The sequence below is a fragment of the Clavelina lepadiformis genome, chromosome 6 (assembly GCF_947623445.1).
Source record: "Clavelina lepadiformis chromosome 6, kaClaLepa1.1, whole genome shotgun sequence".
Taxonomy (NCBI): domain Eukaryota; kingdom Metazoa; phylum Chordata; class Ascidiacea; order Aplousobranchia; family Clavelinidae; genus Clavelina; species Clavelina lepadiformis.
The window spans coordinates 8,885,332-8,907,231 of record NC_135245.1 but is presented as its reverse complement, the minus strand read 5'-3'; the positions used below and the strand labels follow the sequence as shown (position 1 = coordinate 8,907,231).

The 21,900-nt window shown below is 37.7% G+C and overlaps 1 protein-coding gene across 1 annotated transcript in view; it reads left to right on the top strand.

Annotated features, from left to right (window-relative positions):
* Positions 1-2,331: 2,331 nt before the first annotated feature.
* The window catches only part of LOC143462314 (beta-hexosaminidase-like), an 86,321-nt gene continuing 66,752 nt past the window's right edge, over positions 2,332-21,900 (top strand). Inside the window, exons 1-2 of the mRNA XM_076960428.1 lie at positions 2,332-2,457; positions 13,596-13,750. Of these exons, the coding sequence (XP_076816543.1) occupies positions 2,394-2,457; positions 13,596-13,750 (219 nt within the window). The 5' untranslated portion in view covers positions 2,332-2,393. The remainder of the gene's footprint in view (positions 2,458-13,595; positions 13,751-21,900) is intronic.

The window sequence follows — 21,900 nt, the reverse complement described above, 5'->3', positions numbered from 1 at the left end:
TCAGAAACAATTTCATATCCATTTTCTAATCCGAATAGAGCGATCACTTCAATTGAATGATGAATAAGCGAGAAGGTAATAAGAGAAGTGCGGTTTGAACCAAGCTATCTCAGCCAATTAGCGAAAGACATGTTATTTTTCATCCTGCTACGTATAGATCGCATTTTTATAATAGTAACTAAAAAGTAACATATTCTACGTCACTGAGGTTCTTTACCACAAGTACCAGCTAACTTCATAAACTCTAAAGTGTGACGCTACTTGAAAACACTCATATTGTGTCAAATATGTCAGTTTTAGGAATTCAATGCTTGCTTGACATGATTAACCAAGGATAAACAGCTTTCTAAATATTTCATTTGATCTAACTGGAGAACACACAATCGCTTCTAAAATGCCAATTATATAGCTTATTATAATCGCCATAATAATACCCTCAACTTATAAAAGCTTCGAGGTAAGGAATGTTGGCGTTGACAGTTTGCAAGTCCTGAGAATGCAGCATTTGTGTTCTCTCCAGCCAGACTCTGGAGTCATTGAAAAGTCACACTAATAGATACATGCAATAGAAAAAAATAGCTTTAAAAATTCTTCGTTAATACTACGTTGTATACTGTATAGTAAAAAATTTTTAAATATTTTGATGTTTTTTATAGATTTTACTTATATGTACCACAACCAAAATAAAATAAAAGTACGTTATATCGTAAATGCACACAAAACATAGCACAAAGAGATTGAATGAAATTATTGCCGTTATAACTAAAAGCATTTCAATATTTTGGCACAAATGATATCGGACAATGCATTTGGTTTTGCCGAATTTTTAATGCTAGATAATGTAAGCATAAGTGTGGGTTAGAGTAAGAGGATTTGCAATGCAGGAGAAGAAAATAAAAGTTCGATTAGTCTGAGTAATAAGTTTAAATCGCGATTCGCCTCCATTCGTTTTCTCCTTGCATGTGCTGTATGCAAGTTTAGTCGACCCATATGTAAATCGAGGCTTTCGGGACAGTCACAAATTAACAGAATCTGACTTATACAGGATGGCAGCTAGCAACCTGGTATATTATGACAAACAAGGCAAATAATCGTACGGCGTGTGATAACGCTAGTACTTAATGTAGGTCATTTATGAAAGCAATAAATGTGGGTTAACATAATGCGTAGCTAAAGTTTCTTAGCATAAGAAAAGATTAAAAGAATACTTTGTAGGTAGATAATGGGGAGTAAGTGATCCGTGATAAGTATTTGCCTTAGTTAGCCGGTGTCCATGCAAATAGAATAAAAAATCATCTACCTCAAAACATAAGCTTGAAAAAAAGTAAAGATAGAAGTCGATGGGGGGGGGGGAATTCATTACATTTTAGTTCAAATTTAAATTCTTCTTTATGATTATATGATGCGTGGATTACGCAGAACAAATATAAGGTATAACTATAGCAAGAAATTTACGTGCGCGTTGTCTTTGGGGACATAAAATCTATGAGGTAAAATCAGCTTAACAAAATGTATTAAATGTTTTTGTTATTATTATCATGAAAGATGTGCGCTGATATATACTAACAACAAGAATTAGCTACGATTTATTCAGAAATGATTAATGCACTTTACCGGTTAAGAATTAGTGGGAAGCAGAACCAAAACGTTGTAGAGGTGTCCACACAGATTGATAGCTTCGTTCTTCTTGATGATTTTTCTTCCATCTTTCCTTCGAGCTATGCTTGCAGCTTGCCTGTTCTGCTTGCTGGCGTTGGCATAACATTCATAAAGTCTAAATTGTTATATTGTCTAAAATATAGTTGTGGTTACATCAGAAACAATTTCATATCCATTTTCTAATCCGAATAGAGATATCACTTCAATTAAATAATGAATAAGCGACAAGGTAAAAAAAAAAGCGCAGTTTGAACCAAGCTATCTCAGCCAATTAGCGAAGGACATGTTATTTTTCAACCTGCTACGCATAGATCGCATTTTTATAATAATTACTAAAAAGTAACATATTCTACGTGATCGAGGTTCTTTACCACAAGTACCAGCTAACTTCATACACTATAAAATGTGACGCTACTTGAAAACACTCATATTGTGTCAAACATGTCAGTTTTAGGAATTCAATATTTGAATAACATGACTAACCAAGGATATAGTTCATTAGAATTCCCTATTACAATCGCCATAGAACAATAGAAAGCTATATATCGACTCAGCTTTACCCAGCCAATTAGCATTTGTTTTTACTACTTACTTTGTGATTAGTGATTAGTCTACTTTGTATTTACTTTGTCTACTGTTAGTCTATTTTGTTACTATAAAGCTATATTTTAGATTTAGAGTCGCTGCAATTTTCGTTCATGCTTTGTTGTATATTTGTTTATTAACTTGTCATCATGCAGCATAATGGATTGCAGTCAATAAAGATCTGTTCAATAATCATGCTGATTGGTGCCGGTGGTAAGTTTATCAATGGTTTTAGTGTCAAATTAATGTTTCACTCGATCGTCTCTTAGCCACTTCAGTTTATGACTTTTAGCGCTCGATAATCTTTTTTTAATCTACATAACATAGACTAATCTGTCTAGTAAAGACGAAAGGGCCGTCAAATATTTTGACCTTTTATGATAGCATGATAATCTTTATCATTGAACTGGGGAAACTGTTTAGTTAGCACAGCCTTTTTCACGACTTAAGCCTAAATCTGGTGATGATTCCTAATCGCTCGAGCCCCTAATACCGAGCTAGCCTTTTTGAAAGTTGCGATTGTAACACCTTTTTTATATTGTTATATAGCCTAGTATTGCCCGAATTTCGAACTGTCCACCATGTTCACTGAACAGGAGGCAAGTGTCGTTAAAGCCTTGCCCAAAGGCATTGTAAGTTTGTAACGATATAGCGCCTATGGGTAACGAATCAAAACACAAGCCACTCGGCTACCTATCCGACTTGGCTAAATTGTAGCTATGCGTTTATTTATCTAGCTTCTAGCGTGTAAGCCTATTTGTTTAAATTATACAAATGCTAAAAAACTGCGCTTGCAGCAGTATCCGTTATAAAAAAAAGTACTTTTGCCGACTCCCGAGTACAGACAAAGTAACCACATTATGCACTAAGTTACAACCATATTATTTTGAAACAGTACCGAATACCAAAGTCAAGTCAAATTTGTTCCAGGCATTGTGACGTAAAATTGTCGCATGATTCAGCGTGAAGTTTTCTGATCATAAACTTTTTTCTCTGTAAACATGTAAGCTTTTTTTCTTATTTGGAAGTTTAGTTTCTAACCTTGCAAGCCTAATTCCTAAACCTGACGGCAACCTCCAAACTTTTAGAGCCGAAAACAAATGTGCCATCAACCAATCACTTACTGCATACATTAAACGTGTTTATCAAAGTATTTATTTTTGTATGCAAGATTGCAAGCATACCCTGACCAGCATTTAAGAACTGTGTACACACCTCAGTTTCGGAGACGAAACGCGGTTGTCTGCAGGGTTTGTATAGCATATTTTGCAAAACTTAAGTAAAGTTTATAAATGAGTATCTATAATTCGGTAACTAAATGCCTCCTGGAAGACTATAAAATATTGTATAAAAGGAACGTATTGAGTTTAAGAGTAAGATAATAGCTTTTGTATGTTATGTCTTTACTTGGAACGTTAAAAAATGATTATACAGAGAAATTGATTCAATACAGTAAGGATACCCTCATGAGCCAAAAAGGATTTCTTCAAGATTATAATCTAGATAAAACCCAACAGGATGTAGTTTAAAGTTTAGACCATTTTTTAACTTGATCCGCAACCATCAAATGGTTTAACGTGCTATCGACATTATCCAAACCTTTTTATTTGGTTGAATGTTCAAAATCATATTTGTGCTAGCCGTTAGTCAGGTGACTCCTTTTTTCTGCTGAGTGAAAACGGTAGACATATTTGAATATACGATGTCACCATGAGAGGGGATCACGTGAATTGACCGTGAACAAATTCACCGGCGACAACTGGTAGTGGTCAACTGACCGGCAACAAATTGGCCGGCGATCAAATTAACCGGGAAGTAAATTGGCCAGCGATCAAATTAACCGTCGATAAATTGGCCGGCGATCAAATTAACCGGCGACAAATTGGCCGTCAAAAGGTCAAAATTCTAATTCACTATCTAGTCGCGCATCAGCTTTAATCCCAGCCAATTTAGTATGTGTATTGCAGTCAAGGTTGCCACTCGTAGGGTTTGTTGGCTCCTTGTAGGGTGTAGGGTGACCCTACGGTTTTTTCACCTTTATTCATAGATTTCCTATTGTTACATGCATTTTCCCGGTCTAGACGAGTTGTTTGATGAAATTATGAAACAATTCAGCACTTGCACCGTCAATGTACCTCCCGGTCAATTTTCATTCCGGTCAGTCTGTTCCCGGTTAGTTTGTTCGCGGTCAATTTACGTCACGTTCAGTTGTCCCCGGTGAGTTTGTTCGCGGTCGATTTCCCGCGGTCAAATGTCATGGAACCCATGAGAGGGACAGGTTTCGGTACGACACTGGTACTAGTGGAAGATATCTGGTATATAAAGGATATTGAGAAAGCATCAAACAATGATCGTTACAAAAAGGAACAATTGCAAGCAAGAAGAATCGGTTGGCGAGCATAATGGTTACTGATAAGAAGGCATTAACAACAAGCATTAGTAGGGTAAGAAAACATGAATGAAATGAAATCAATGTGACGATGAACGAGCGTTAAGAAGGATTAGTAAGCATATTAAAAAGGAAAATTTACAAACAATCAAGCAACAACAAAAAAATTATATCTATTTTTTGGCTAGATTTCCGTAGTCAAATTAGGAATTTTATACATTTCTTTGTAAATTTTAATGGTAGAAAAGCGCAGGCGGAAGCGAACAAACAAATGAGTAGAAGCAGAATGTAAGCGATGATATAAAAAAACGGTAGTAATTGGGAACGTGAGCGAATAGCGGTTATAATAACAGCATGCGGAGAGAAAAAATGATACGTGCATCTTAGTTGATTATACGGTGTGAGTTTCATCGAAGTTTTCGTTCATCTGTGGAGAAACTGGAGGAGCATTGGGATTGGTAGATGAACGAAATCGAATCATTGAATCGAATCATCGAATCGAAGTTGAATCATTTGAGCATACAATGTCTCTGGGCGGTCTGGCAGGATGCATCTTCTTCCGGGCATAGGAGTCAGCGGACGTAGAGACCCGTAATCAGTTGGTTTGCTTTTTCACCATTCTTTAAGTTTGGCAAAAGCTTGCTTGGTTTGGCTCCAGTGTCTAGGGGCTGAACGAATAAAGTGTATAGTGTGGACGAAAGCCCATGTCATGGCGAGGATTTCCAAGATAAAGATAAACGCGCTGAGGATCGGATCCAAAATACGGGATAAGGCCATCAATAATCCGTCAATCCGTTGTAGTGTACATCCATTGAGGAGGAAAAACCACTGACAACTTCTTACAGTTGGTGTTTGAGGAAGGCAGTTTGAGAAATACTGCTCAGAACCGATTCTATATCAGAAAAGGTGTCTGGAGGAGACGGGAATTCACTAAAAATACTTTCGTCCCGCGTCCCCGGCTCTAACTCCACTATGCACATCACACTATCTTAAGTCTGCATAATCCTTGCTTATTTGTTAAATTCTGCATCACGATAACGAGCAAATTGTAAGTCATGAAAACACGATTAATGACACTTGGTACGTATTTTTCGCTTAAATAATAATTTAGCTGGACTAACTCCAGTATTGCTATTGGCGGTAGAACGTATGTCCCATGAAATACCATAAAAAATATGATTGTAACTTTTTTAATGGAGGCGCAAAATCAACACCAGAATTTTTGGCTTAAAAACAATTTTAGCTACTTCCATGGCAATATTTAACCTAAACCTACACGCGACCGAAGATATTTAAGCACGCCAACTGGTAGGGTAATTCCCAAACTCAAAAACAACGCAAACTATACATCATTCTGATTGCTCTAGCCTAGGGGTGGGCAAACTACCGCCCGCACGCCCATTTTATGCGGCCCGCCGGCACTTGCAGAAACTCCTACTCATCACTTATTTTTATTTTAATTAAACAGGTTACATGACAAAACATTATTCCCTTTACGAGTGTGTTTTTCAGTGTACACGTCAGTCGCGCATGTATTGCAACATGCTCTCAGCGGTTCCATGACATATGACCGCGGGAAAATGACCGCGAACAAACTCACCGGGGACAACTGAACGTGACGTAAATTGACCGCGAACAAACTGACCGTGATGTAAATTGACCGCGAACAAACTAACCGGGAACAGACTTACCGGAATGAAAATTGACCGGGAGGTAAATTGACCGTGCAAGTGCTGAATTATTGTGTTTAAGTTGATGGTAGTATATGATATGTAAAGTAAATATTTGTTTGTAACTATTTCCTTTGTTTTTAACAAAATTTTTTTTTTATTTCAATACACATTGAAACATTTATTGAAATTAACAGAAATATTTCCGGAAATACGAGAAATACGAGTAACAACATTAAAAGAAGTTCACTGCAAAACACATATGACACTACATAATAAGGGCACTAAAATTTACACAAACTGTTATTTGACAAATCAGGCAACCTTGACTGCAATACACATACTTAATTGGCTGGGATTAAAGCTGATGCGCGACTAGATAGTGAATTAGAATTTTGACCTTTTGACGGCCAATTTGTCGCCGGTTAATTTGATCGCCGGCCAATTTATCGACGGTTAATTTGATCGCCGGCCAATTTACGTCACGGTTAATTTGATCGCCGGCCAATTTGTTGCCGGTCAGTTGACCACTACCAGTTGTCGCCGGTGAATTTGTTGGTTCCACGACATATGGCCGCGGGAAAGTGGCCGCGAACAAACTCACCGGGGTCAACTGAACGTGACGTAAATTGACCGCAGACAAACTGACTGTGACATAAACTGGCCGGCGATCAAATTAACCGTCGATAAATTGGCCGGCGATCAAATTAACCGACGACAAATTGGCCGTCAAAAGGTCAAAATTCTAATTCACTATCTAGTCACTATCCAGTATGTGTATTGCAGTCAAGGTTGCCACTCGTAGAGTTTTTTGGCCCCTTGTACGGTGACCCATATTCATAGATTTCTTATTGTTACATACATTTTCCCAGTCTAGACGAGTTGTTTGATGAGATTATGAAACAATGCGTTGTAGCCTATCTCATGTTGTAACAATGGACTTATTGCAATAACAATGGACACTTTAGTTAAGTAAATTGTCAGATTGAAGCTGTACGTCAGGACTCCCCTAGTTTTAAGTCTTGGTTATGGTTATGCTAATAATTGTAAATTGCAAAAAGAGTTGGAGAAGCCCAGCAGGTGGAGACTGGAGAGTGAGACAGCAGATGAGCAGAATCAGCAGATTGAACAGACAGGAATCAAGTGATCTTGTTTTGTACATTTACGACTTTGTGTTGTTTAAGTGAGTTGCCAGTAAACCCGGTGTAATGCCTATAGCCACGTGATTGAGATACTAAATTGAGATACTTTTGCAGACTAGATGCCGACACTTTTAGAATAAAACTGATTTTTAAGGTCTGAAAATGGCAGAAGTAATCTCACAAAGAGGTAAGAAAAAACTAGTTTACAACCATTACATTTTCTGGAGAGATGGACAAAGTTCAGACGGGAAAACTGCATTCTGGAGATGCAGTAATTACCACAAGAGTTTTTGTAAGGCACGTCTCCATACTGTAGATGGCTTAGTCACGAAAGAGTTGCACGAACACAGTCACCTACAAGAAGAGAGACATGTTCAAGTGGCCAAACTACTTACGGTCGTCAAGGAACGCGCTGGCAACGCTAACGATACATCCACACCAGCAAATATCATATCTGACGCGACAGTGGGATTGCCAGGTGCCGTCAGAGCGCATATTGTGGAAAAAAATCTGAAAAGATCAATACAACGAACACGACTTAGGACTGTTGCAGCACCTGCAAATCCACTGAACTGCACAGATTTAGAAATACCTGACTCGTACAAAAATATTCTTTTAGATGATGCTATGGGGTCTGAACTTTTTTTGCAGTATGACTCAGGAGCTGAAGAAAATAGGATATTAATTTTTGGCACCGAAGAGAGCAAAAGAGTACTAGAATTATCAGAAAACTGGCAAGCTGATGGGACGTTCAAGGTTACCCCGCCAATATTTTCACAGGTTTGCTCTATCCATGCTTCACGACATGGCGACCTTGTCCCAGCGTTGTACTGTTTACTACCGAACAAAGCACAAGAAACATATGAGCGGTTATTTCGCGCAGCGTGGCAACTGATACCAAATGCACATCCAACAAGTTTTTTGGTTGATTTTGAAATGTCTGCAATAAATGCAATTCGGATGGTGTTTGACTATGATGACCTCACAGTAAGTGGTTGCTTTTTTCATTTAAATCAAAATGTCAGGAAGCACATGCAGCAAATCGGACTTCAAAGAAGGTATCAAAATGATCAAGAATTTGCACTACTGCTGCGTCACATACCGGCTTTGGCATTTGTTCCAATACAGCATCTGATTGAGGCTTTTGAAACATTAGAGGAATTTTTGCCTGATGAAATGCTTCCGCTTCTCGACTACTTTGAGCGTACTTACATCGGGCGTCGCTTTCGAACTCAGCTCCGAAGAGACCCGCCATATTCACATGACTTCTGGAACGTCCATGTTCGGGTGTTAAATGGCGAAGCCAGAACCAACAACAAAGTTGAAGGTCACCACAGTCTAATAAACAGGATGTTATCAATGCAACACCCAACCATTTGGAAATTTATAGAAGTTTAAGGAAATTGCAGAACATAAACAAAAACAAGATTGAGGCGCTCTGTGCCCAAGGGCCTCCTGCCAAAAGGAGAAAATACAAGGATCTGGATGCGCGACTTCAAACCATCGTTGAAGATTTTGCAAACCGTGACATATTAGATTTTCTCAGAGGCATCGCCCACAACCTACAATTTGCGCAATAAACTTCCTTGTTTGTCAAATAACAGCTTGTGTAAATTTTAGTGCCCATATTATGTAGTGTCATATGTGTTTTGCAGTGAACGTCTTTTAATGTTGTTACTCGTATTTCTCGTATTTCCGGAAATATTTCTGTTTATTTCAATAAACGTTGCAATGTGTATTGAAATAAAAAACAATTTTGTTAAAAACAAAGGAAATAGTTACAAACAAATATTTACTTTACATATCATATACTACCGAGTTTAAAATTTTGACCTTTTGACGGCCAATTTGTCGCCGGTTAATTTGATCGCCGGCCAATTTATCGACGGTTAATTTGATCGCCGGCCAGTTTATGTCACAGTCAGTTTGTCTGCGGTCAATTTACGTCACGTTCAGTTGACCCCGGTGAGTTTGTTCGCGGCCACTTTCCCGCGGCCATATGTCGTGCTCCCGAATTTGTTCACGGTCATTTCTCGTGATCCCGCTCTCAGCAACTAGCCGTACACTTCGTAGGCCTACCAGTACTTCTGCTTTCCTCCAAATAGCTTTTCATTGTTATTTGAGACGCACAGTGTAATGTTTTCTACTTCGACAGGATTTTGTTAAAAAATAAAAGATTTATATTTTTATTCTGTTAAAATAGGGATCACGAGAAGTGACCGTGAACAAACTCACCGGCGACAACTGGTAGTGGACAACTGACCGGCAACAAATTGGCCGGCGATCAAATTAACAGTGACGTAAATTGGCCGGCGATCAAATTAACCGTCGATAAATTGGCCGGCGATCAAATTAACCGGCGACAGATTGGCCGTCAAAAGGTCAAAATTCTAATTCACTATCTAGTCGCGCATCAGCTTTAATCCCAGCCAATTAAGTATGTGTATTGCAGTCAAGGTTGACTGATTTGTCAAATAACAGTTTGTGTAAATTTTAGTGCCCTTATTATGTAGTGTCATATGTGTTTTGCAGTGAACGTCTTTTAATGTTGTTACTCGTATTTCTCGTATTTCCGGAAATATTTCTGTTAATTTCAATAAATGTTTCAATGTGTATTGAAATAAAAAAAAATTTTGTTAAAAACAAAGGAAATAGTTACAAACAAATATTTACTTTACATATCATATACTACCATCAACTTAAACACAATAATTCAGCACTTGCACGGTCAATTTACCTCCCGGTCAATTTTCATTCCGGTAAGTCTGTTCCCGGTTAGTTTGTTCGCGGTCAATTTACATCACGGTCAGTTTGTTCGCGGTCAATTTACGTCACGTTCAGTTGTCCCCGGTGAGTTTGTTCGCGGTCATATGTCGTGGAACCGTTAAAATAATGAGTGCTGTTAAGAAGCGAAACATTGAAGACGAAAGCCGTATTTTCAATAAGGAATGGACTATTAAATACTATTTTATCGAAATTGAGAATAACGCAGTTTGCTTGTTGTGCCGTGAGTACGCATATGAATATGCATATGCATATGACGTGACGCATATGAATATGCGTTGATTTACACACGGGGTAAATTTTCCTACTTTGTAATGAAAGTGTGCGGCCACCCGGCTGCAAAATTTTTCAAATGTGGCCCTCAGTACAAAAAGTTTGCCCACCCCTGCTCTAGCCAGCTATTTAAATGTTTTCGTAACACGTCTAACAAAATCATATAGATCTTAGTTTCACCCTGTTTGACGGCTTTTTAAGGCGTTTAAGTGAAGATCTATTCTGGCGTTCAACTTCCCCGTTTGCCTTGAAGCCATCTTAGGGTTACTTTATGGTGTTAGGCCTATACGCCTTGCTTATTTAGATAACTTGTAAATCGAGGGCCATTGTTGGATATAAAAGACAGAGGCAAACCAAGGGTAGTAAATATTCGTTTGTGAACTTTTTGAATTTTAAATATAATAAATAATTCTTTCGTCCAATTCGGGGTGTATCCTTTATCAAACAATTTTCGTTTATAATATGAAATTTGAAGAGTATCAGCAATTTCAAACTTTGGTTTTTGCGTCGCCTTTTTGATGTCACTATACAAATTGAAATAAACCAAGAATTCATTTTCCTTTTTGCTTGTCATTTTAATGTAATTTAAAAGTAGCTCTACAAGATTCATTTTAAGGTAATTTAATGGCCTGTGATAAATATTATTATATTCATTCCCAGTTTCAAGCAACAATTTTAAATATTGAGTACGGTAGGCCGTAAATTTCCTCCACATTTTAGATTTAATTGATATATTCTAGCGCTCAACCAAAAAACATTTTTCTTCATTTTCAGTTGAATATAATTTAATATCATGATTTTTTACAAGTTCGTTCATATGTTTATTATAAAATTCCTTTCCTCTATCAGTCCATAAAAATTTAGGGATTCTATCATCAGGAAATAGCTTCTTACAAGCATTAGCGACAGTTAGACCTTTTTTATCTTTTAAAGGAACGATCCAGCCAAACTTAGAAAATAAATCAATCACCATAAGTAAATATCTATAACCATTATTCCACTTGCTAAATCGTTTCATTTCTACCAGAACACCTGCCCAAATTTCATCAATAAATTTAACAACAATTCGACGACGCGGAAATTTCTGTTTAATTCGTTTTAGTAATTCATTAGCTAGTTCAGATTCCCATGACGTTTTTTTCCGTTTTTAGCAGCCCCAAAAACCCTAATTTATATTTAGTTGCAATTGCGGTTTGTACAAGTTTTTATCAAACGATTCCCAAACACCTTTTGTTTTGATTTGAGCAAAATTATCTAACATTTCTTTATTACATTCGATTTCCCCTTGCTTATTATTGTGGTCGCGGTAACAAATATCATGTTTTATGGCAATCGCATTAATTTGATTAAAAGGTTCTTGTCCGGGTAAAGGATAATTATCATTCGCATCAAGTTTATCAAAGGGGTTATAAGGTCCAGTATATTTATGACTTGGCAGAGCCTTTTGGTCAAGGTAATTTTCCAATTAAATTATGAACCCACCAAGCCCTTCCGGTAAGCGAAGCTCCTTTGGTAAGCAAAACCACCATGTCTGTTACCGAAAAAACTATGCTTCATTATACCACGACTAGCACATTTACATTTTCACTTTCGTCTGTTTCCTTTTCTTTTATAAATTACTTCAGTTCCAGTAACCTATTTCATTTTTGTTCATTCTTTTACACAATTCGTTAACATTGACATCTTATTGTATGAGTAGGCCTATATAATTAGTACCGAAAGCAAACTTTGTCCCTGAAAAATTTCATCAACATTTCATTAAAGATTATAGATTCTTTATGAAAATCTGGTAAAACTTCATTTGGTTTTCTTCCTTTATTTCTTTCAAAAAAATAATAAATACAGCAATATCTACAAAGAATTGAATTAACATTTTCAATTTGTGAATAATTATGAATAATATTTTAATGTGTAGTTCTTATATATTTTATAATTTTATTGAGAGAAATTAATCCAAAACTATCAAAATATTCATTACACGTAGTGCCTTCGCTATTATAACAATATAGTTAAAACAATGTTATATAACAAACCCAATGAGTCCCATTTCCTTTAAAATAATCCTGTTAATTTTTTCTTTTTCATTCAATTTTTCAGGTAATATGGTTTTAATAAAAGTTCCACGGTAGTAATGATAATTTCTCATAATATCATCAATATTTAAATTTGGTAGAGGTTTCATTTATTGTACAGCTTTATTAACTTTCCTTTGAATAGCATCAGAAGCTGCTGTTAATCTAAGAGTTGGTTTACCTTTTTGCGCTAAAAACGGTAACACCATTCTTTCCTAAATTTAGTAACGCACTTAAGAAACCTCCTTGTTTTGGTAATTGTGTTTTACTGTACTTTATTTTAACTCCACGTCCGGCTGCTTTTGCTTTTTTAATTTTATTAATCTGTTGATTTGTTAAATTAACCTTTGAATACCCTTTTATTTTTAAATTCTTATTTGATAATCAAATCCTTTCATCAGTTATTTTTTTCTTTTAATTTTCTGTTAAATTAAGTAAGTATTCGTAATACATTTTATATTGAACATTATAAAATCAAACCTGAAATTGGAATGTTTTTTAATGAAGAATTTGTACCAAGCAATAAACCTTTTCCGAACATTTTTGGTTTAGTAAAATATTGAACTGTTCCCTTCGAACCTGATAGCAATAAACCTTGACCACTTGAACCAGATAGAACTAAACTTTTACCAACTGCAGTTTCAGGTAATGTCAAACCGTTACCAGTTAATCCACTTATTATATTAGGTAAAATAGTACCCGCTAGACCAGCCAAAAATGTTCCCAAAAACCCACCTCGATTAGAGATTTGTAATTTTGATAATTTCATAGTAACACCGGAATTTGTAAATTTAGCAGCCCTCACTTGTTTTACTTGAGAATTTGTTAATATCAACATGTAAGAAAGTTATTCCTATTATTAGCAGGAGTTCAGTCTACCGTTATCTATCGCACAAACATTTGTTTGGACCCTGTATACTTATATCATCTTGACACACAAATAAGTAAATTGTAACAGATTTTCTGACCCTGCTCATTCGAATGGCTGATTTTAAATAATTAATTTAACAAATATTTTCAGTTTTGCAGGTTCATTGTGTTAAACAAGCTACACTTAACTACATTGGAGGAAATTTACAAATAAAGTATCAAGTTATAAATAATCTGAATGGGAATGCTGAAACCTTTAACGCAAGTATTGAACTTAAAAACAATGGAACCCAGAATATATTGAAGGTTTGATTGTTAATTTGTAAACAGAATTGCTTAAGATGTCTTTTGTAATATTAATATTCAGTGCACGTTAAAATTACAATGAGGCCATCAAATACCTTTTTATGCCAATTTTTAGTTTAAGTTGTATTGTTTACTTGGCTCTTGGCTCTTCGCCCCATATTTATTAATTTTTTTTATAAGATAATGTAACACATGAAGATAAGCTATAGGCGTTGACTTTCATATTTACACAAGGTAGCTGTGGCATGGCAAGCGACTGTCAGCATTGCTAAAATTTTTCGAGGTGACTTTATTTCTGCTAACTGCGTTTTGTAAAGTCAAAGTTCGTAATTGTTAACTTTTTTCGGTCTGGTTTTTTTGAAGCGGGTGATTATCCGTGCTCACTTTAATCTTTACGGGTGGTGAGACGAGCAGATTTTTACACCTTGTAAATGCTGCCAGTTGAATATTCATAATACTTCACGATGACCGTGTTTTAATTTAGTTTGACTTTGAATCGTATTATCTGGCAATTTATGAGATCTAAGGTTTTCATGGCATATTAACCACCTCAGGTTTTTTCTTGCAATGAAAGTTTTGCGTCATATACTGTACTTTATACAACATGACTGTTTTTGACTACCGTATTGATTGGGGTAAAGCCCACACTTTTGAAAATCTTTTTGTTTTGCTAACAGTAATGCAGAAAAAGTTTTGTTTGGTGTATAGTCAGCACCCACTTCTTGCGTTTCCTCATAGTTTACACTCTAAATTTCTTGCGCTCCGTTGCGGTTACACAAAAAAACGTTTAAGAGTCGCAACATGATGTGGCGATGAATGGGTACCATATTAATGTTTTTGGATGACATAAAGCCAAAGGCTTTAATTGTTCGTTTAGAACTCCTTTTGTCTATTTACTTTTGACTCCGATGCTTTATGCTATTGCTCATTTTTTCTTTAAGTCAGCACAATGTTCATAAAGTCGAAATCCTTATATTCCGAAATGTAGTCGCAATTACATCAGAAGGAATTACCATGCCATTTCAACAAACAAACTTTTTAGATAGACCTTTCATAAAACCAGATTTTCCAAAATGAGAGATCTTATCAGAAGTGAACGATTAAACCAAGGTCAATTCTTTTTATACTTTTTGCTATAGCCAATCAACTAAGGCTACCCCTTGTACAAATCGACGTGTCACAGAATATCTCCTTTCTAACCAGTAACGATTTGAGAACACCATTTACGTCACAGAACTAGAACACTTCTAAATTCGTAACACTCTAGGAGTCTAGGGCCTAGGCATACTGCTAGCACTTTGAAAGCAAGTTAACTTATCACACGTATACGTGTCATAGTTAAACGCGACAGCTATGTAAAGCCACCGAACCCAACACGAGCATTTTTAAAAGTCACATTTATCTAGCAAGAGAGCACACGATTGATTACTAAAAAACATCAATCATCCAGTTACTACAATTCACTATAACAATCGCCACAATATAATAACCGCAATTTATGGAAGCTTCGAAATAGTGATGGTGGCGTTGACAGCTTGCAGGTCTTGAAAATGCAGCATTTGCGCTCTCTGCAGCCAGGCTTTCGCAGTCATCGATTTGATGCATGACGAAGAAAACAACAGCAGCAAGAATTGTTCGCTTAACTATGTTGCAGTACAGAGTTTTTACTGCTGCTTCAACTTGCTAATATTGGGTGCTTGAAGGGTTGCTAACCCGGCAACTGTATTATCATCATCTTTGATCCAAAAAAAATTGTGTTGCGATAGATGTAGTGATGAAGGTACGGCACACAAAGATCTCAATATCGATGAGGCGTGACTGGGATCATAAACAGTTGCTTTGCATTGATGAACTGCGGTATGCTTCTTATGCATATATTCTTCTGGAGGAGGTATATAATATTCTCGCCTTTCGTAATATGGTTGGCACAGGTTAAAGATTAGTAAGGAAGCTGTCTGTGGGTGGACCTCAGCTATACAAATCAAGTAAAAGTGGCACGTACATGCTTAGTCTTGAAGTACTTTGAACTGAACAGACAGTTGTAAATGTTCGTATTCTTTAATTGCACAGCTTTAAGAGACAAAAAACTAAACTAAGCTGCAACACAAAAAGGTAAAGTTAAACAAAAGCATAAAAGGAAAACTGGTAATCTTAAAATGGTGAATCGTAATCACGCAACTGAAAAGAACTGAGGGACTGAACTGAGAACATAAATGGCGTGATTACGAGATATGCGACGAAGCTACAAGGGGCGTTGATTGATGACTGCGCGGGGCGTTGCATTAATCATTACATTCTCCCAGCCCAACAACGAAGCATAGCGTAAATAAATATAACATGCGAAATAAATAAATCAAATCGTGTCAACAATATCAACAATTGCACATGAGTACAACACATCAACAATAGCGTATGACAAATCTAAGGTTCGGCAACATATCTGATTGGAGGCACTCCCTTATTGCTGCGGGCCGACCGACGAATCTCCGCTTCTGCCGGTTCGATTGCCATTTGCTCAGCTGAAGTTAAGGGCACTTCAGCGGATTGTTCAGGTTTGTTAGAAATGTTCTGAGTATCTTGGATTTGCGGTGTAGCAGTGACAGGTTGTTCTTTTTCAATCTCGTGCGGTCGACAAGGGGCTAGATCCTTCAACGAGACCGTTGATTCCCTTCCATCCTGATATCGGACACGTGCGTACGTTGGATTTGTGTTGACCAAATCAACTTCATCGACTAAAGGCTCATGTTTGCTTGAGCGGACGAATCGACGAAGGAATACTTTGCCTGGACCCACCAGCCACGACGGCAGAGCCGTGCCGTTTTCCGATCGTCGGTTAAAGGCGAAAAATCTTTCGTGCGGTGTAGCATTAGTTGAGGTGCATAGGAGCGAACGGATCGAGTGTAATGCACCGGGAAGCACTTGTTCCCATTCAGAAACATTCATCCCCCTTGACTTCAGGGCGAGTGTTACGGCTTTCCATATGATACCGTTGTACCGTTCAACTTGAGCATTTCCAGTGGGATGGTATGGAGTACAGCTGCTCGTTGCTATACCGAGGCCATGCAGATAGGATTGTAGTTCCTTTGACAAGAATGATGAACCTCGGTCTGAATGAATATAATTAGGTAAACCTACAAGTACGAATAAAAGTTTCAAACTTTCGACGACAGTTGAAGAGTGCATGTTCGGACATGGTATTGCAAATGGAAACCTCGAGTATTCGTCAATGATTGTGAGTATGTACTTGTTTTTACCTTTAGATGGTAGAGGTCCTTTGAAATCGATACTAACACGTTCCATAGGCTTTGTTGCTTTGATGAGGTTCATTTGAGGCATTTTATAAAACTGGGGTTTACATTCTTGACAGACACGGCAGTTCAAGCACGCTTTGCGAACTTCTTCAGTGGAAAAAGGCAGGTTTTTTTGTTCGAACGAAGTGCAGTAATCTTGTTACACCTGGGTGACACAGCATGTCATGAATGTCATTGATTTGACAATTTTGATTCACGGATGCACTGTACGCTCTGGTGAAGGAATCAGCGCCGACGTTTAGCTTACCTGGTCGGTAGTGAATGGTATAACTTAAGGACGCAAGTTCCATTCTCCAGGTTTGAATTTTGTTGTTTTTAATTTTTGTTCGGCGGCGATTGTCCAGCATGAACGCCACTGATCGTTGATCTGTTATGAGCTCGAAATGTCGACGAAGGAGGAGATCTCTCCATTTTCTGGTGGCTTCGATAATTGCAGTCGCCTCTTTCTCTACTGCAGGATACAATAATTCCGCCCCATGGAGCATTCGAGAGAGGAAAGCAACGGGGCGACCACCTTGATTCAAGGTGGCAGAGACGGCGACATCAGATGCATCACATTCTACTACAAACGGCAATGTTTCATCAATTGACTGAAGGGATGCATTCATTAACTCGCCTTTAAGATTGCTGAATGCTTGACAAGCCTCGTCGTTTAAGGGAAAGGAGTCAGCTGTTGCTAGTGGTTTCACCTTGTCGGAAAATTTTGGAATCCACTTTGCGTAATATGCCAGCATTCCCAAGACTCGTTGTAATCCTTTTTTGTTTTGAGGAGGAGGAAACTCTTGAAGGGGTTTTAACCGTTCTGGGTCTGGCTGAATAAGTTTATGCTGGACTCTGTACCCTAAAACGTTGATGTGAGGAGCAGACTTGACGGTTTTGGTTTCATTAAACGATAAGTTTCGACGCTTGAAGGCCTTTAGAAACTTTTTTACGTTGAGATCGTGTTCATCTTGATTTCGGCCACAAACTGTTACGTCATCTTGATAAGCATAAACGTCTTTTAAGTTTTCCTCTTCAATGATGCGGTTAATAGCACGTTGAAAATTCATGCCACCGTTCGTGACTCCGAATGGGATGCGTTTGTACTGCCACAATTTACCGTTTGCTTCAAATGCAGTGTATTTACGGTCTGAAGAGAGAATAGGAATTTGATGGTAAGCAGATTTCAAGTCATATCGAGAGTAAGTGCTATACTCTGCAAGTTGATTTACCATCGCATCTATTCTGGGAAAAGGATATGCGTCTAATTCTGTATACAAATTGATCGTCTGCGAGTAATCAATGCACATACGTGTTTTCTCTCCAGTTCGTACAACAACAATTTGGGCACGCCAAGGTGAACGACTGGTTTCGATAATGTCATCTTCGAGCAATTTCTTGATTTCGCCGGCAATGAAGTTTCTGTCTGCTTCGTTGTATTGCCGAGATTTCACAGCGATTGGCTTACAATTCCGAGGTAAGTTTGGAAATAGCGTTTCGGTTGGCACTAATGCAGCAGGGAGTGCACAAGAAGAAGATTTAGATATAACAAAATCTTCAAGACAGCCGTCATACTCAATTACAAGCCGTTTATGTTGCTTTTGAAAAGTTTGGCCAAGTATAATATCCGCACAGAGATGATCTATGACACCAAAGGTTACAGCAGTGTACGTTTGATTGTTGATTGCAACATCAGCAACGCAGAAGCCGCTTATCGTACAGGATAACTTCGATTGCGCCATTGATACTGTTTGCTGCGTTGGCGAAACGTCAAGGCATAGCGACTGTATCGTTTTGTTACTTATGTAATTGTCAGAGCTCCCAGAGTCCACCAGTGCACATAATTTTCTTCCGTTTATGCAAACTGATAACGTTGCAGCGGATAAGCTGTAAGGACACAATGCACATACCCGTAGATCTGGCGTTAAAGTTGCAGAAACTTGATGGCCTGTTTTAGATTTACAAACTTTCATAAAGTGTCCAAGCTTACCACACTTGTTGCATGATGAATTCCGGGCGGGACAATATTTTCTCTCGTGGTAGTTGTAACCGCAGAAGTAGCACTTCTTCCGATTCGACGTTGCAACAAAATTCTGAGAGTGCACCATGTTAGTGGCTGAAGTTTCTGAATTTTCTTTGGGGATCGTCACCAGGGGTTCGCACGTTTCCGCAGCAGCAATCGTTGTAGGTAGATTATAAGCCAGCGAGTTCCGATGAGCCGTATCCAGGGCATTTGCTTGGTCGAATGCTGTTTTGAGGTCAAGAGTACTGTTTTCCAGTAAACGTTGTCGTATAATGGGTGATAAAATTCCATTTATGAGGGCGTCTCTACATAGTTCTTTTCGATATTGTTCACCAGAAATGTCCTTACACTGACAGTTTTTGCTTAAGATTTGTAGAGCTTGCATGAACTCTTGTAAAGATTCGCCGTTTTGTTGTTTGCGGGTCGCCAATAAATGGCGAGCGAAAATCTCGTTTGGTTTTTTGACAAACAAGTCTTGAAGAATTTCGACAGCTGCTTCATACGTAGTGCAGTCTTCTATGAACTCAAAAATTTCTGCAGAAACGAAATTGGTCAATAAACGTAGTTTGTTAAATGCCGTGCTGTTCACTTGCGCTTCGTGTTCTATGGTATAGTTCTCAAATGTCTTTTTCCAATGTTTCCAAGATTTTGCAGCAGTGTCCGAGTTCACATCGATTTCTAGTCGAGAAGGCTTGAAAGCATTTATTGTAGACGACATTGATCTTTGTCTCTTAAATTGAACTGAACAGACAGTTGTAAATGTTCGTATTCTTTAATTGCACAGCTTTAAGAGACAAAAAACTAAACTAAGCTGCAACACAAAAAGGTAAAGTTAAACAAAAGCATAAAAGGAAAACTGGTAATCTTAAAATGGTGAATCGTAATCACGCAACTGAAAAGAACTGAGGGACTGAACTGAGAACATAAATGGCGTGATTACGAGATATGCGACGAAGCTACAAGGGGCGTTGATTGATGACTGCGCGGGGCGTTGCATTAATCATTACATACTTCACGCATTTCAATCTCATCCTCACTAACGATGTGGTCCAAAGCGGCACTAGATGTGCACATTTTCTCCTTAACTCTTCCCCAATATTGAGCGGAAATTTGTTCACGAGAATAATCATGGAGTAAACGTCTATGCTCAACATCAACTAACAGGCCATAATGGACTAGAAAATCAGCACCCAGGATCGGCTACTGTAAATTATCACAAATACAAAACGACCATGGACAACTGAAATGAAAACTTAATTCCAACTTGAGCTTGCTTGTCGCAGAACAACAAATTTTGGAACATACAGTAAGTTATAGTTGCATGGTGATGGTATTTCGAGGTTCAGTGCCATTTAAACTACTGGTTAAGGCACTGATATCGCTACCGGAATCTAATCTAAAAAGAAAGAACAGGTTTACAATCATAAACATAAAACGTCGCTCTATGAAGTCTGTTCCTCTCCACCAAATTTACTAATGGCGGTGAGGAAAACGCTGGTAATTTTTTGAGAACATGGCGTGGTGAACACGCAGTTCCTTGCATTTATGCCGGCCAAACATAGCATGATAATAACAGCTGGTCTGTCAAAGTGGCTATTTACAGCCCTACGACCGTCGTGGGGATAACGAAAAGCCAGACGAAATGGCGTTTGGTCGGAAAAATGGAATTTTTGACGTGAGTTGGTATGCCATGAATGATCCTGAGTAGCTCTATATCTCTGCGGTGAACGATAAGATGGAGGAAAACGGTAAGTATTATTCCCCGCAGAACCTGTTGGATCGTTTTGTCGTTATACAGAGCATTAGTAGGCTAATTTGAGTGATACGTCGTTTGAAATTGTCATCAATAAACATTTGCGTAGCATCCACTCGTGGTGACTGTTGAATGCTTGTCTTAGCTTCTAATTTGTCTTCAGTCGTTTCCACGTAGGTCTACATATGCGCAAAACCAGTCTGCAATCTCAGACTACTGTGCCGCCGTGATTTTATACTTATGTTTAGTTTTTTTTTCTGACGCTACTCAACTGGAACTTAAGGAAATATGGGAAAAATGTTTGCCTATATAAAAATATACATAGGAAATATATTTCAAGATTTGACTCTATTTAACTTATTTTAAATTATGAGGGTGTCTTCACTTAATTTACCTGTTGAGTTTTCTGACTCTGTTATTGCGTGCGGTTAGAATGCTCTAACCTTTTGTCAGCCGAAAGATTTTAATGTTACAACAGAAATAGTTGACAAGAAAAGGTTTTTATTGAAGGTGCTGTAAACTTTCTCAGTATTACAAATAACCAATAACATAAGTAATACTACTGCTTATAAGATGTCTGATACATGAGTTGCAATCACCTTGACCAGCTTAGACTGCTCGTCTGTTGATTTCGATGATTCACGTAGTCACGTAATTGCCACTTTCTATCTCGATGATTCACTTGACTAAATCTCGGTCCGCTCGCTTGTAGAAATGCGAGCTTATAAAACGTGAAAGCAACAAGAGTTAAAAAGTTTGACTAGAAAAACGTTGTGAGTCATAGCAGGTGCAATGGAAAAAACAATATTTTGACAATGAGAGATATATGCAGCTAAAGCTGACACATTGAGACATCGATAAATAATAATAACTAATCAGTGTTAAAGTTAAGAAGCGAGAATTTCCAATAAACATTTCTTATCAGCACAGATGCTGGAAAACATCCTGGAAATATACTAAAAGGAGTGTTCACACGAAGTTATTCAGAGCAAGTTTCCAAATATCAAACGACAGTTAAAGTATTGTGCAAAATTGTTCCGAAACTGATAAAGAAATTGGTCAACTGCGCATTACAAAATCGGAA